The sequence below is a fragment of the Cetorhinus maximus genome, chromosome 3, assembly GCF_964194155.1.
Source record: "Cetorhinus maximus chromosome 3, sCetMax3.hap1.1, whole genome shotgun sequence".
Lineage (NCBI taxonomy): Eukaryota > Metazoa > Chordata > Chondrichthyes > Lamniformes > Cetorhinidae > Cetorhinus > Cetorhinus maximus.
The window spans coordinates 184,489,985-184,505,990 of NC_135881.1; the positions used below are offsets into that span (position 1 = coordinate 184,489,985).

At 44.9% G+C, this 16,006-nt stretch overlaps 1 protein-coding gene across 1 annotated transcript in view; it reads left to right on the forward strand.

Moving 5' to 3' along the window:
• Window positions 1-16,006, forward strand: part of LOC144679090 (collagen alpha-6(VI) chain-like) — a 250,470-nt gene that overhangs the window by 24,740 nt on the left and 209,724 nt on the right. The window contains exon 3 of the mRNA XM_078539381.1: window positions 2,524-3,138. Within this exon, the coding sequence (XP_078395507.1) occupies window positions 2,524-3,138 (615 nt within the window). The remainder of the gene's footprint in view (window positions 1-2,523; window positions 3,139-16,006) is intronic.

The following is a 16,006-nucleotide window of genomic DNA, read 5'->3' on the forward strand; positions in this document are numbered from 1 at the left end:
GATGCTGAACGTTCAGTGCTCAGCAAAGGACTTAGTTTCATACCTTACGCCCTCATCTCAATGAATTTTGGGCTCGGAACGATGATGAACTCTTCTTCTGCCGCCTTCGTCTCCGTGCTCACTTCTTTGGGCAGGAATCCTCTCCCTGTTCAACGGATCCTTTTACCTACCTTCAATATTCTCCCTCCACCTGGACCCCTCCCTCTGGATTGTTACCTTCTCTTGATCTTTTCATTGAGAAATGTCGGCGTGAAATTAGTCGTCTCAATTTCTCTGCTCCTCTCACCCATTCTAACCTGTCTCTCTCTGAACTTACTGCACTCCGTTCTCTCAGGTCCAATCCTAACATTGTCATCAAACCCACTGACAAGGGTGGTGCTGTTGTTGTCTTGCGCACTGAACTCTACCTCGCTGAGGCTGAGCGTCAACTCGCAGACACTTCCTCCTACCTCTCCCTGGACCATGACCCCACCACTGAACATCAAGCCATTGTTTCCAGGACTGTCACTGACCTCATCTCCTCTGGAGATTTTTCTTCCACAGCTTCCAATCTGATAGTCTTCCAACCTCGGACGGCCCGCTTCTATCTCCTACCTAAAATCCACAAACAGGACTGTCCGGGCAGACCGATCGTGTCAGCCTGTTCCTGCCCCATGGAACTCATTTCTCGCTATCTTGACTCCCTTCTCTCTCCCCTTATCCAGTCCCTTCTCACCTACATCCGCGATTCCTCTGACACCTTACGTCACATCAATAATTTCCAGTTCCCTGGCCCCAACCGCCTCCTCTTCACCATGGACGTCCAATCCCTCTACACCTCCATCCCCCACCGGAATGGTCTCAGGGCCCTTAGCTTCTTCCTTGAACAGAGGCCCGAACCATCCCCATCCACCACTACTCTCCGTCTGGCTGAACTTGTTCTCACACTGAACAATTTCTCCTTTAACTCCTCTCACTTCCGCCAAATAAAAGGTGCGGCTATGGGTACCCGCATGGGCCCCAGCTATGCCTGCCTCTTTATGGGCTATGTGGAACATTCCTTGTTCCAGTCCTACTCCGGCCCCCTCCCACAACTCTTTCTCCGGTACATCGATGATTACTTCGGTGCTGCTTCATGCTCTGGTCGGGACCTGGAAAAATTTATTAATTTTGCTTCCAATCTCCACCCCTCCATCATTTTCACATGGTCCATCTCTGACACTTCCCTTCCCTTCCTTGACCTCTCTGTCTCAATTTCTGGTGATAAACTGTCCACCAATATCCATTACAAGCCTACCGACTCCCACAGCTGCCTCTACTACAGCTCCTCACACCCCACTTCCTGTAAGGACTCCATCCCATTCTCTCAGTTCCTTCGCATCTGTTCTGATGATGCTATCTTCATAAACAGTTGCTCTGACATTTCCTCCTTCTTCCTTAACCGAGGTTTTCCACCCATGGTAGTTGACAGGGCCCTCAACCGTGTCCGGCCCATCTCCCGCGCATCCGCTCTCACACCTTCTCCTCCCTCCCAGAAACATGATAGGGTCCCCCTTGTCCTCACTTATCACCCCACCAGCCTCCGCATTCAAAGGATCATCCTCCGCCATTTCTGCCAACTCCAGTATGACGCCACCACCAAACACATCTTCCCTTCGCCTCCCCTGGCGGCATTCCGTAGGGATCGTTCCCTCCGTGACACCCTGATCCACTTCTCCATCACCCCCTAATCCTCAACCCCCTCCTACGGCACCTCCCCATGCGAACGCCTATTTCCACCTATTTCCATTATTTATAAATCTATACCTTTTATGCCCTTTTAGTCTTATTTCACCCCACCTCCACTAGAGCTATGTGTACCTTGCTTATCCTCTTAATTAGCACATTCTTTTAGATAATATCACCACCTTCAACACCTCTTTGTTCTTTTGTCTGTGACATCTTTTGGTTATTTGTTCCTATCACTGCTTGCTTGTCCCAACAACCACTCCCCCCCCACCTTAATCCATCTTATATTTCACCCCTCTCCTATTTTCACTTAGTTCTGTTGAAGGGTCATGAGGACTCGAAACATCAACTATACTCTTCTCCGCCGATGCTGCCAGACCTGCTGAGTTTTTCCATGTATTTTTTATTTTTTGTTTTAATCCTGTTGACCCATTCAGTGCAATTTCTAGTTTGCTCTCAATTTGAGGATTTTTGTTTGGTTTTGGTCTACTGGGTTGAATTTCCAAAATCATTTCAGGTAGAAGCCTTGCATTTAACAGACAGTGAAGATTTCATTCTAATCTGGGCTTTATTCAAACTGGAACTGGGAATGGACAATATGTTAAAGCATCAGGTTAACCAGGTCTGGGCATTTTTGTTTGCTTGTCAAGCAAATTAAAAGTAGTTTTCTAATTTTGAAACTTTTCAGTCTAATCACTTCATTAAAAAATAGGAGTGTAATACCCAGGTAATGCCTTTCATCCTTTTATATTAATAATTCTGTTAACAAGAGAAACTCTCTACATACACTCATTCTTTGCTATTTTAAATTCACAGGTAAACTTGAATCTTATTCTGATGTTGTATTTCTGGTCGATGGATCTCGAAATGTGGGACGAGCAGGATTTCAGCATGTACGGAAATTCATTTTAGAGATTGTTGATAAGCTAAATGTTGAAGCGAAAAAATACAGAATTGGACTTGCTCAGTTCAGTGGGGATGCACGCACTGAATTCTTACTGAATAAGTTTCAGACAAAAGAGGAGGTGATTAAATATTTACAGAGTAAGTATGCCTTCAAGGGCGGAGCAGCACTGAGAACAGGGCGTGCCATTAATTTTTTACACAAAGAATTCTTCACACGATCTGCTGGAAGTCGAAAGGATGATGGTGTTCCCCAGTTTGCAATCATAATTACTGCTGCCAGATCACACGATGAGGTTCGAACAGCTGCCAAAGCTTTAAAAAGTGATAATGTGCAAGTTATTTCTGTTGGCATAGGGAGGGGAGACCGACAGGATCTGACGATAATGGCCTTTCTTCCAACCAGTCAATTTGTAGTCCAGGTCAATGACTTTAATGAACTTCTGCAGTCTGCCAAAGCACTGTCCACTACAATCAAAACAATAACACAGAAAACAAGTGTGGTGGAGGAAATCAAAGCACCAGCAGGTAATGTGCAATCTCCTTTTACCTTCAGATCAGGATTTGTTCTAGAAGTGGGAGGCTTTTCTCTTGTTTTGATTTAGTCTCATTGTGAGGGACATTATAATCTGTTGACATGGTCCTTTATTACAAAATGAGTTATTTTGAAGGCTTCGCCACTGAAATACCTTAATGGCGTGAAAACCTGCCTCCACCACTTACTGATTATTATCAAGTTTTTCTTGTGAATTCACATGACAACCGCCCCAATCCACTAGAGTATATTTGTGCAAACGTACAAAGGGTCAGGCTAGTCTAAGCCATTTATTTGAGGTAGACTTCTAATAATGAATCTGTTTTAACAATTTTCACAGCCTCTCTCCAAGTTGATGATAATCAGTCAGTGGCCAGGGTTTTTAGGATGGCGGGGTTTCCCTTCCACTGCCTGTCCCACAATGATTTCACGCTCTAAAAAGCATCAGTTGGCTGGAGGCCAGACTTCTGCCCCTCACCCAGGAGGAAGCCCCGCCTTAGAGCTGCCAGCCAGTTTTGGAGGGTCAGGGCGGGGAGGGTAGGGGAGGCCTGGGGTGATGTGCAGAAGGGGATCAGGGTGTTGGCGGACAGCCCAGTGGAAGGGTGTGGGATGGGGGTCCTATGGTTGCTGGACCTTAAGGGGGCAATTCCTAATATTAAAAGGGCATTACTGATGAAGGAGTTCCCCCCCCAACTTCCCGCCCAAGCCTGAACCCGATTTATTTTTGAGCTTTCCCCATACCCCGTACTCCTCCCGCCAGCCTGACAATTGAGGCTGGGCAGGAAACGGCCCTTAAGTGGTCAATAATTGGCCACTTAAGGGACCCAATTGGGACAAGGGTGGGCAGGCCTGCCCCAGTGACAATTGCAGAGGTGTTGGGATGGGTGGGCACTGAGCGGGAAGCCCATCCCACAGACGGGGGAACATAGAATTCTGCCCAGTGAAACCGAGCAATAAGTCTGGAGCAGAATTTTCTGATCGCATTGAAGTCAGACTGGAGGTGGGTGGGACCCGAAAATCCCAGTGCTGGCTAGCATCCAAGCTTCCCCCAACACCATTCCCAGTGCTGGCCATTTTAAAGGAGGTGGGTTCGGGGCCCGGCAGAGCTACCTGTCCCCACAAGGCGGACAGCCAATTAGTCTTATCAAGATAAAAGCAAAATGTTGCAGATGCTCGAAAGCTGAAATGAAAACAGGAAGTGCTGGAAAACCTCAGCAGGCCGGTCAGTACCTGTGGAGAGAGAAACAGGGTTAATGGCTGGAAATTTCCAGCCCTGGCGTGGTGGTCCTGACGTGGCAAATGTGGTGAGCCAGCCAAAAACCTATTGACCTCGGCGGGACTGGAAGATCCCACCGGTGGGTGGGGCCAGAAAATCCCGCCCAATATTTCGAGTCAAATGAGTTGAATCTCTTAGAGTTATTCGATTCAAAACTTTAACTCTGTTTTCTTTCTCCACAGCATAACCTAGTGAGCTTTTCCAGCACTTTCTGTTTCTATTATAGACCTGATGAGGGCTGTTAATGGAGACCAATTGGGATTTTCTCATTTACCGACACAGTAGAAGGAAGCTGGAGACCAGCATACCAGGCAGGTCTACAGACCCTTCCTGCCTACATGGGTGGTTGTGCAGCCAAGGGGCACCCAGTAGAGGAATTCCCTCCACCGCCCCCCCCCCACACACCAGCACCAGTGGCCTAGCGGCTTGTTCTGTTTTTTATTCGAATTTTTAAATTGTTAGTGAGAGGGTGCCTTCATGTAGAAGTGCGCTCTTAGTTTCTTAACATGTTCTGTAGCCGGCTGTCCCTCTCAGATTGGAGGACTTCTGATTGTCTCCAGCTTCAGGAGTCTACCTGACACCCTTAATTGGACAGGGAACCTGTCTCCAGGCCAATTAAGAGGATGCCGCAGTCAAAATTTGAAAGAGTGATGATTTCCCACCTGGGACAGGTTCCAGATCCAGAAATAGCCCAGACTCCTGATTCTCTCACCCAAAGCGAAAATCCTGCCCTAGGTGTTGAACAGTTTTTAGACAGAAGGGGATAATACTCTTAAGAGTTTAGTCGCAATATTATCCTGGTCAAATGGTCGAAAAGATGACACGAGGAGGGCTATATAGATTTCATTATTGCCTCGATTGGATTTTGGCAAAATAATTCTTTGTTCAAAATAAATCACTAATAGCATTGGGGAGGTCTTGTGGCACAGTGGGTAGCATTCCTGCCTCTGAGCCAGATGATCTGGGTTCACATCCCACTCCAGGTTTTGATGGACAAGGAAGGTGGGTTCATAATGTGGCCAAACAGGTTGAATATCAACTGTAAATCCTTCTAACATTTGTTAATGGCAGGTAGTAAGAGCCTGGTCAGCCAAGTGACTGGAAGAAAATTGGAGCCTCTACCAACACTATTTGTAGCCCTGGGACTACAACATGCATATAAAGTACATGTTGCCACAGCAACTCAGACACCTTGGTGGTGTCAGTTGGCTGGCTAGCTGGTGTGTATCTGTTTGGTGTCAACAGCACAGGATTCAATCCTTGTTCCGGCTGTGGTGGATTGGGGACCAGAGGCATGGCAGTGTGGGTTGGACAGAAAACTACAGAAGAAGAATAATATTGATTTGGAATTTTCTACAAAGCTCTCCTCAAAATATTGCAGACTGGTGGTTTACAGCGGAAATAATGAAAATCTTTATTTACAATTAAATACTGACATGAAGCACAAAGTCAAAAGATACTAAATATACAACACATATACACTTCCATGCTGTCACTGAAGGCTACTGGTTCAAGTTCAACCATTTGAATAGAGCTCATAATCTAAGCTGACATTCTAGTGAAGTATTGAGGGAGTGCTACACTGCCACAGGTACCGTTTCGCAAATATGACTGTTAAAATCGCGACTCTACATGCCTGATCCACTGGTTAAAAGCTCACATGGCATTATTTGAAGAAAAGCCAGGAATTCTCCATCTGCTTAGCTATCTAAATGCCATCAACCAACGCTGACAGAAAGAAAATTGATTAACTGGCTACTTATCTTATTGCTATTTGTGGAGTCTTGCTGTACATAGACAGTACAGCAGTATCCTAGAGGCAGATACTACCATCTGGAGGTGGTTATAGCTGCTTTGTGTTTTGGAAGTTCAGTGAACACTTTTCTTCATATATTTAGTGCTCTTCAGAAAGCATAGTTTTGAAATGGGGATTGGATTTTCCAATGGAAATCCCTCTATTCCTATGCTTTGAAGAGAATGAGGATATAGACTGTACACATGTAGCCATCAAGGCGCCGGCAGGTGAGCCCGGTGCCTTCGTCAGCAGGAAGGACTTCCACTCCATGAACGGGCAGATAGTGTGTGATCACAGGATCATCCCTCATCCGAAGTGCCCTGAGAGGAGCCCACAGAGACGACAGGCAGCTGCTGCGCTAATGTAAGGTCGCTTTGGACCTCCCTGCTCACCGTGGATGGATGGGCACCGAGCTGGGAAACTTGGTGACCAGCTGAGGTCAATGCCAATGTGAGGGCTTGCTGGTCCGAGCGTGTCCCCAGGAAGCCCTGATGGGTCTCCTGGAGGAGCCTCTCCATGAGATTCACCACTCTCTCCATGGAGGAAGCATGGCGCCTGGCAATGAGGCTCATTGCTTCGGCAAGAGTCCACGTAGACTCCTCCACCACGGACACCAAGCCAAGCATAGCTTCATGTATCTCCACCAGCTGTTCCCGCACACCCGGCTGCATTTCCTGCGTTTGCTGCATGGTGGATGACTCCAAAGGCACATCGTCAGGCATCAACTGAGCATGTGCCTGGTCTCCTGCAGCCCTCCAACTGCTGGCGCCATGGGCACTCTCTGTCTCTGCCAGCTCCTCCAGCGACTGTGAAGTGCCCTCACCACTGTGCCCTGGGACACTAATTCCCACCGAAGTGCTAGTGTCTGCACTGGTGCCTGCTTGGCAGAGATGGTGTAATGTCGGTGAGACTTCAGGGCCCTCAGGTGTGAGAGGGGGGTCTCTGCTGCTCCTCCTCCTGGCCCTGCTCCACTGATGCTGAAAGGAAGAACAAGGATATTTGATTAGTTAACATGGAGACAATGTCAATGTGCATCCCTGTCCCCTACATCATTATGCGCTCATCCTTCCATAAGCAATGGTCAAGCCATGTTGCATACTTCAATCAATGAACATTCAGCACTGCCATGGCTGTTGGGAGAACAATGGTGACCTCACTGCTGGGCAAACATACCTGCCCGTGGCACCCCAGCCTCATCGACACTGGTGGACATGGCCGCTTAGTGCCTCTCCAAATCTAGGGCCTCCTGCTCGAAGCGGCTGAGAATTGCCAACTGTGCCGGGCCGCCGCCAGTTCTTACTCGCTTGGCGGCATTATGAGCTTTCTTCTCCTGAAAAGGAGAGAAGAGCATTGATTAGTGCTACTTGTACCTAGACTCTCTTCGCAGACGGCCCATTCCAACCAGAGTGGGACATATCAGGGCTCCAGTACCTCCTCACCCTGCTGCTGCTGAGCACTCACAAAGATGCTAGGCCTGTTCCCCCACCCCATCACTCCCCACCCCAACCCCACCCCATTGGCCAAATGCTGCCTACATCACATTTGGCACCACACTGTTTAACCTTCCATAGCAAGGAGGCGCAAGCATGTGGAGTGCAGAGGACAACAAATCGATCGGTGCCACACCACCTTGAAGCTCCCCTCCCAGCATGTCATCACCCTGACTTTGACATGCCCTGGGGTTCCAGCACTGCGCCTAGGTGCAGCTCCTCCAGGTTGCCCCAAAACAGTAATGTGGGTCACAGTGTACCACATGCTGTGGGGGCAAAGCCCATCTCATCACCACCCTCTCAGGGTGACCTCGGCATGGGCAATATCTGCTGGCCCACCCAGTGAAGGACAGATGCCGCCAATGATTCAATGCAGTCACTACACTCAGAGTTGGGGGTGGGGTGGGGCGGCCAGGGGGAAAGCCGACCTGCTGGGTTAAGTGACCAATGCCAACATTGTCCTCACCCTTCCTGAGCGCAACAGGTCGTTGAAGCGCTTGCGACACTGGATCCAGGTGCGTTGCACCACGTCGCGGGAGCTCACCACCTCCGCCACCTCCTCCCAAACATGTTTGGTCATGTGTGGGGGGGGGGGGGGGGTGAGGGGGGCCTCCTCCTCCTATCCTGGGTTACGAGCACCCCCTGCCATGCTGCCATCTCCTCGAGGAGGGCAGCAAGGCAATCATCCGAAAAACAAGGGGCACACTGCCCCCCTGCCCTACCCTCCTGCCTGGCCTGCTCACCAGCAGTGCTCTGGGGAGCCCTTCCACTGGCCAGGATTCACAGCCTTTGAAAGGCTGTAGCAACTTTTTAAAACAGGCCACCGGGTTGCCATTGGACCCGATGGGCCGCCCGCTCACTCCCACTGTCCGCGGGAGCTGTGATTCACGCTGGGCGGGCCTTAACTGGTCTGCCCACCTAAAATAGTGGCGCGGACCCAATAGTGGGCGGCGCTCAACTCCACGCCCGCCCACACTCGACTGCGCCCATGCCTGCTCCCGCTCCTCTTGCCCGATAGGCAGAAAATTCTGCCCACTGTTTCTGAACTTCACCTGGCTAGGTGACACATTTTACTCCCTCTTTTGAAAACAATTTAGTCTGGTTTATTTAATAATGCAAATGTCCCTTGACACCTATATTTACCTACTTAACATTTTAAACCTAGCTCATCATCTACACATCAACGCCTTCAGGCCAACTGCCTTCAATCCACTTAAGTCTCTCTCTCTCACACACACACGCACACAGACACATATAGACACAGATATCACTATTTTACAATAAATTCCAATAACATTATGGGCAGGATTTTACGCGTCGGCGAGCGGGGGTGGGGAACGCTCACCGACGCGTAAAATGATACGTGGTGATGTTGGGCAGAACTCCCAACGTCACTGCGCCCCATTTAAATTTTCAGGTAGGTGGGGGCGCAACGAAATCAGCTGCGCGCCCGCCGACCTGTCAATGGCCAATTGAGGCCATTGACAGAGTCAATTAAGTAATTAAAGGACCAGCCCATCCAACCTTAAGGGTGGCGGGCAGGCCAGGAGCCCCGGTGAGAATTAGAAAAAGCACGAAACCTCATCCACGGGCGGGGTGAGGTTTCATGTAGGTTCTAAAAAATTTTAATAAAGTTTTTGTAAAAATTATGGACATGTTCCAACTCATGTGACATTGTCACATGAGGGGAAATGTTGGGGAAATTTTATTTTTATATTTTTATGTTTTTAACGTTTAGAGCCGATCTCCCTGAAGCTGCACTTAGCCTCAGAGAAATGAGTGCGCTCTTTTGTGCGCATGCGCGAAAGAGTGCACTCTCGATTTTGGGATTCCCCCCGCCCACACAGGGAGTGCATAGCGCTTCTGTGCAGATGTCATGCTGGGCGGGCCTTAATTGGCCCACCCATGTAAAATGACATCGGCGCCCCCAATTCGATCGGAAGCGTGCCTGTGCGCGCCCGCCCTTCAACTTTGCTCCGGACAGGGGGAAAATTCAGCCCTATGAAAATTATTATATCTTCCAGATATCCTCCTCCTTATTAAAAAACGAACCATCATAATTTAAAAAGACGGCTTCATTTTTATTAACCCATCTTATTACAATCTCCTATACTTATCTATACACTTACATTACCAGATGCATGCATTAACATAGCAATATATATACAAACCCTTCATATCAACAGAAATCATTTCAGTTCAGTGTCCAGGTTTTACATGTCCAATTTTCCCTTTAAGCTTCAAACTCTTGATAATGCATTTGCAATCAGATTTTATCATCCCACTACATGTATGATCTGTAGATTAAATGGTCTCAGTAATAAACTCCACCTGAAAAGTTTGCACTTCTGTCTCAAAATTTGTCCAGAAACTTTAAAGAATTGTCGTCTGTATAAACAATTGTTTCTGATAACTTGTTTGCAACATAAATCTCAAAATGCTGCAATGCTAACACCAAACCCAAAGTCTCCTTTTTGATCGTTGAATACCTTCTCTGTTGTACATTCAACTTCTGTGAAAAATACCCTATTGGTTTTTCAATTCTAGTGTCATTTTCTTGTAGCAGTACAGCCCCAATGTCTATATCACTTGCGTCAACAGCCAACTTAAATTGCTTGGCGTAACTCGGCATGGCCAAAACTGGTGTCGTAGTTGATACAGTTTTCAAACTGCCAAATGCCTTCTGACACTCCTATGAAAATTGAACCTTCTTGTTCTTTTTAAATAGGCCAGTCAGTGGAGCAACCACACTGCTAAAATTTGGTGCAAATTTCAGTTAATAACCACTCATGTTCAGAAATCTCAAAACTTCTCGTTTTGTTGTAGGCATGGAGAAATCCATGATAGCCTTGACTTTCACATCTCTTGGAGCCACTTTACTATGTTCAGTGGTATTGCCTAGATACATAACTTACTCTTTTGCAAATTCACTTTTAGCCAAGTTCACCACCAAATTAGCATCTTGTAATGGAGTAAATAATTCTTCCAGATGTTGTAAATGTTCTTCCCACGTCTGACTGAAAACTATCAAGTCGTCAATATAAACAGCCAATTGCTCAGACTTGTAATTACTTTGTCAGTCTTTGAAATGTTGCAGGTGCATTTTTCATACCAAACGGTATGACTTTAAACTAATATAGTCCATCTGGCATCACAAAAGCAGATATTTCCTTTGCTCTCTCCGATAACGGTACTTGCCAATATCCTTTTAGCAAGTCAATCTTTGTGATAAATTTTGATTGTCCCACTTTCTCAATGCAATCTTCCAACCATGGTATAGGAAATGAATCCAATTTTGTCGCCGTATTCACCTTTCGATAGTCCACACAGTCTTTGTGTTCCATTCAGTTTCGATACCAGCTCAATAGGCGAACTCCAGTTACTGCAATTAGACTCAGTGATATCATTTTGAAGCATGAATTTGATTTCTTTCTGTACTTGTGATAACTTTGCCAGATTTAATCTATAAGGATGTTGCCTGAGCGAAGATGAAACTCCTACACAGACATCATGTATAGCTACATTTGCTCTTCCCAACTTATTTCCAGAAATATATTTTGTGTGGCCGCAATAGCTTTTCCAAATCACTTTGACACTTGTCTGGGAGGTAACTCAATATTACGTTTAAATTTTCAAGTACACCCTCATTATCAAATTTGGTTAGAGGAAAATCAATTTTTGAATCCTGCATTTTTACTTCTTTCTCATTATCTACCACCACTAACACATCCTTTTGGCCCTCTTCCCTGTCAAAGTACTTTTTAAGCATATTTACATGACACACCCTCTGCTTCTTTCTTATATCTGGAGTATTTATTAAATAATTCACTTCACTCAGCTTCTTCTCAATCCTATAAGGCACTCTTAAACTTGTCTTTAATGAGTCACCCAGCCTGGTAACAGAACCAGCGCATTCTCCCCAGCAGCAAAACTATGAGCTGTAGCTTTCCTGTCTACTCTCATTTTCATCACTTGCTGTGATATCTTTAAATGTTCCCTAGCCAACTCACATGCTCTGTCCAATCTCTCCCTGAAGTTTGATACATAATCCAGGAGAATAGTTTCTGAATTTTGACCCACCAATTTCTAATGAATCAATTTCAATGTTCCCCTTACCTCATGACCATAAACTAGTTCAAAAGGACTACAACCAGTCGATGCATTAGGAGTATCCCTAATAATAAATAACAAGAATGGCATTCCCCTATCCCAATCCTGTGATTGTACAGTTTCATCATAGTCTTTAGAGTTTGATTCCATCTTTCCAAAGCCCCTTGTGATTCAGGATGATAAGCTGTTGACCTCAACTGTTTTAATCACAAACTATTCATTACTTCCTTAAACAGCTGTGACATGAAATTTGAACCCTGATCTGATTGTATTTCTTCAGGTAACCCATATCTTGTAAAAAAAATTAGTTAACTCTTCCACAATTTTCTTTGTTGTAATATTTCTCAAAGGTAATGCTTCAGGAAACCAGTTGACACACCCATTATTGTCATTAATCACTGATTTCCATTTTTCATCTTAGGGAGGGGTCCTACACAATCAATCATAAGCCTAGTGAAAGGTTCTTCAAATGCTGGAATTGGAAGTAAAGGTTCCAGCTTAATCTCTGCTTGTGGTTTTCCTATCACCTGATATGTGTGACATGTTGTACAGAATTTGACTACATCCCTATGCAATCCAAGCCAACAAAAATGTTTTTGTATCTTCGCCAGTGTCTTTCTAGTTCCTAAATATCACCCAGTTGGAATTTCATGAGCTATCCTAAAATCTCATTTCTATATCCAAATAGCAGTACAATCTGATGCACCTCCCTCCAGCTTTCATTTGCTGAAACATGATAAGGCCTCCATTTTCTCATTAAAGCATTACCCTTATGGTAATAACATTCTGGATTATATTTTACCTCTGCTTCTGAGTTAGCTGTCTGATATAAATGTTTTATTTGCAAATCCTTTGTAACTTTACTAACCTCCTTGAGTTTTAGCACTTCAGCTGAATTGTCTTCCAGTCTTTCTTCCTGAACAAGCTTGTTAAACACAATGTTAGCTAATTAGATTTCCGCACCTTCTCCCTGCCTTTGAACTTCCTGTTTTTGTTTCAACCTATGAGTCTGTGATCTCATTATCACACAATCTGGAAACAATCCAGGATATTCCCTCTGCAACACTTCTGTTGAAAACACATCTACATACTGTTCAACCAGCATAGGCATCACCCATATTAGTGTCCAGCTATATCATCACCCAGAATAAATTGAACCCCTGTAATGGGCAATTTTTCCACTAATCCAACAATCACTTCACCTGTTTTTCACTTACTCTTGAAATTTACCTTCCACAATGGAATAGGTTTAGCATCTCCATGAACCCCACTTCCTATCAACTGTTCCTGCAATATTCCCTCTGAACAACAAATGTCACTATCCCACAACATTAAGAATTGACTAGCCTCTGTGTCGCTTAGAATTTTAACATCTTTACCTACTCCACCCTGAACTTTTGGAAAGACTTTCCCTTCACACACAATATCTTTAAACATTTCTACAACCTTCTACTCTGAATTGTCTTGGGTAAATTGTGAACACATTCCCACTCCTTTACCTATTCTGATTTTCTCTGTTTTACCTGCACACAAACCACTTTTTTTTTCTCTGCCTGAACCTCAGAACCCACAGTACTTTTACTTCCAGAGCTTTTCTGCCTATAATTCCAACATATTTTCCCTGCAATTTCCAGCACACAGGTTTCATATGCCCCACTTTATTACAATGAAAGCACCTTAATTTTCAAATGTCACTTCTACCTTCAGCACCTTTCCTTTTATTCTGAGAAAAATCTTCCTGCAAATTTCCACCTACCCCTCTTCCCTGACTACCCACCTCCCTTTCACTTTCCTATTTTCTGTCCTTTTCTGATTTAAAAGGGTGACAAAAAAAAGATTCAGCTCTATGAACTAACTCATAATCATTAGCTGTCTCTGCTGCTTGTCTTACCATTTAAACCCTCTGTTCCTCCACATGAGTTGTCACTACTGAAGGAATTGGATCTTTAAATTCTTTCAAAAGAATTACCTCTCTAAGAGCTGCATATGTTATTTCTATCTTTAATGCACCAGTCAAAATTACTTTGTTTTACTCTTTCAAAGTCAATGTAAATTTGCCTGGGCGGTTTTCTCATATTCCTAAATTTCTGTCTGAATGCCTCAGAAACCAACTCATATGCACTCAAAATAGCCTTTTTTTTTACCACATCATAGTTCACCGACATTTCTTCCGACAGTGAAGCATAAACCTCATGTGCTCTACCCACCAACCTGGATTGTAACAACAATGTCCAGTTTTCCTGTGGCAATTCGATTTGTTTGGCTATATTCTCATATGAAATAAAGAATGCCTCCACATCTCTTTCCCCAAACTTTAGAAGAGCTCAAACAAATTTAAACATCTCCCCACTGGGTTTTAGGTTAAAGATTTTTTCATTATCAGAAATCTCCTCAGCATCTGATGCCTCCTTTTTAAAATACAGCTTTTAAAGCTGAAACTGCCTGTCTCTTTCCTTCATTCTCTCTTCCATTGCTAACCTTTCGCGCTGGAAATCGGGTTTTCACATTTCCACTTCTTTATGAAATAATCTCTCCCATTCCCTATCTTTTTCTGCTGCCTCTAGTTCCAGTTTTTAAATTTTCAATTCTTTTTTCCTTTTCGTTTGTCTCCAATTCAAGTTTTCTCAGTCCCTTTACTTGTTCAAATTCAAACCTTTTCATTTCTAACTGAAGTCTCACTCTCTCCAGCTGTGACTTAGTGTCAGGTATCATTTCCGATTTTAAATGCTGTGCTAAACCTTCAATTATATCTGCTTTCTTCACCCCTACAGGTAACACTAATTATAATTTATCCACCCATTCCATTAACTTAACTTTAGTTATCTTTTGTAAACAGCCAAAGTTATAACTTGAACTCCCAGGCAAGTCTGAGTAACTGCCAATGCCATATTGTAGCCTCACCACTTCAAAAAAACCTCACACCAACTCCTGACTTCAAAGTGCTTCTCGTACTCATAACCTCAAGATTCACCAACTCCAAACCAAGGAATTTCAAATCTACCCTGCAAAGAGCCCCCAACTACGTTATGGCACAGCCGATGGTAAATGCTGAGTTGTTCAGATCCCCAAGGGAAACTTGAAACAACTTGTTCTGCAATTTGTATAAATTTTGAGATGCATGCCTTGAATTCAGTAGTAATAAGACCACCAAGTGTTACAGGTTTTTTTTTACAAAACTAGATTAGACATTTATTAATAAGAGAAATGATTTTAAAACACATACATATGTCCACAAATTATTACTATGATAACTTCTAAGTCCCTTACTTAATCTGACTCCCAGTTACACTTTCATTAAGGCAACAGTAAGACACATAGATTATAAAGACCAGGCAAGGTGACACACAATACCCTGAACCAGTCGAAGTCAAAGTGAGTTTTCTTAAATTCAGTTCTTTGAAGACAGCAGCTTGAGACATAGATGCTTAAGGCTTTTCACACTTGTTAGATCTTAAAATGCCAACCCTTACACACAGACGTCACTCCTTTATACACATTTTCCCCTTTGAATGCAAATTCCCATTGTTTCGCTATGGGCAGAATTTTGTGGGTGACGTGCTGGTGGCGGGCCCCGCATGTCAGCACTTAAAATGGCACGCACTGAGGTCGGGCGAGCGTCCTGACTTCACCAAGCACCATTGCGATATTTAGCTGGGCGGGCGCGCGATGAACTGCGACGCGCGCCCGCCATTAATTAAAGGGCTTGGTAAGTAACTCATCAACCGACACCGATTTTGAGGCGCCTGTGCAACCTTCAGCTCGGTGCACGGGCGCAACGGGCAGGCGGGTAAGTGACTTTTTAACAAAACTCATCCATGGGTGGGATATGTGAGCTCAGTGGAGTTGTCAATGTTTTATGTGAAGTATTTATTGCAGCAAGTGTTTTAAACTTGCCTGTGTGATCGGTAGCAGTTCAGATCAATTTCCAGCAGCTTTTTCTGTACTTTGAAGCTTCAGCTCAGCAGTCTGCAGTCAGTAATCTTTATTGGGCCTGCAGCTTTCCGGAGGCCTCCATTTAGCCTGGGTATGGGTTCTGACATCTCCACTGGAGGCAGCTCCTCTGAGGGCGAAGGGAGGGCTAGAATAAGGAGGAGGCCAGGAGTGGATAATCAGCTTCCAGGGGAGCCACCTTTGGGAGGCCAGGCGCAGGCACAAGGGGTGCAGGGCCAAGAGGTTGTCCAAGGTGGAAG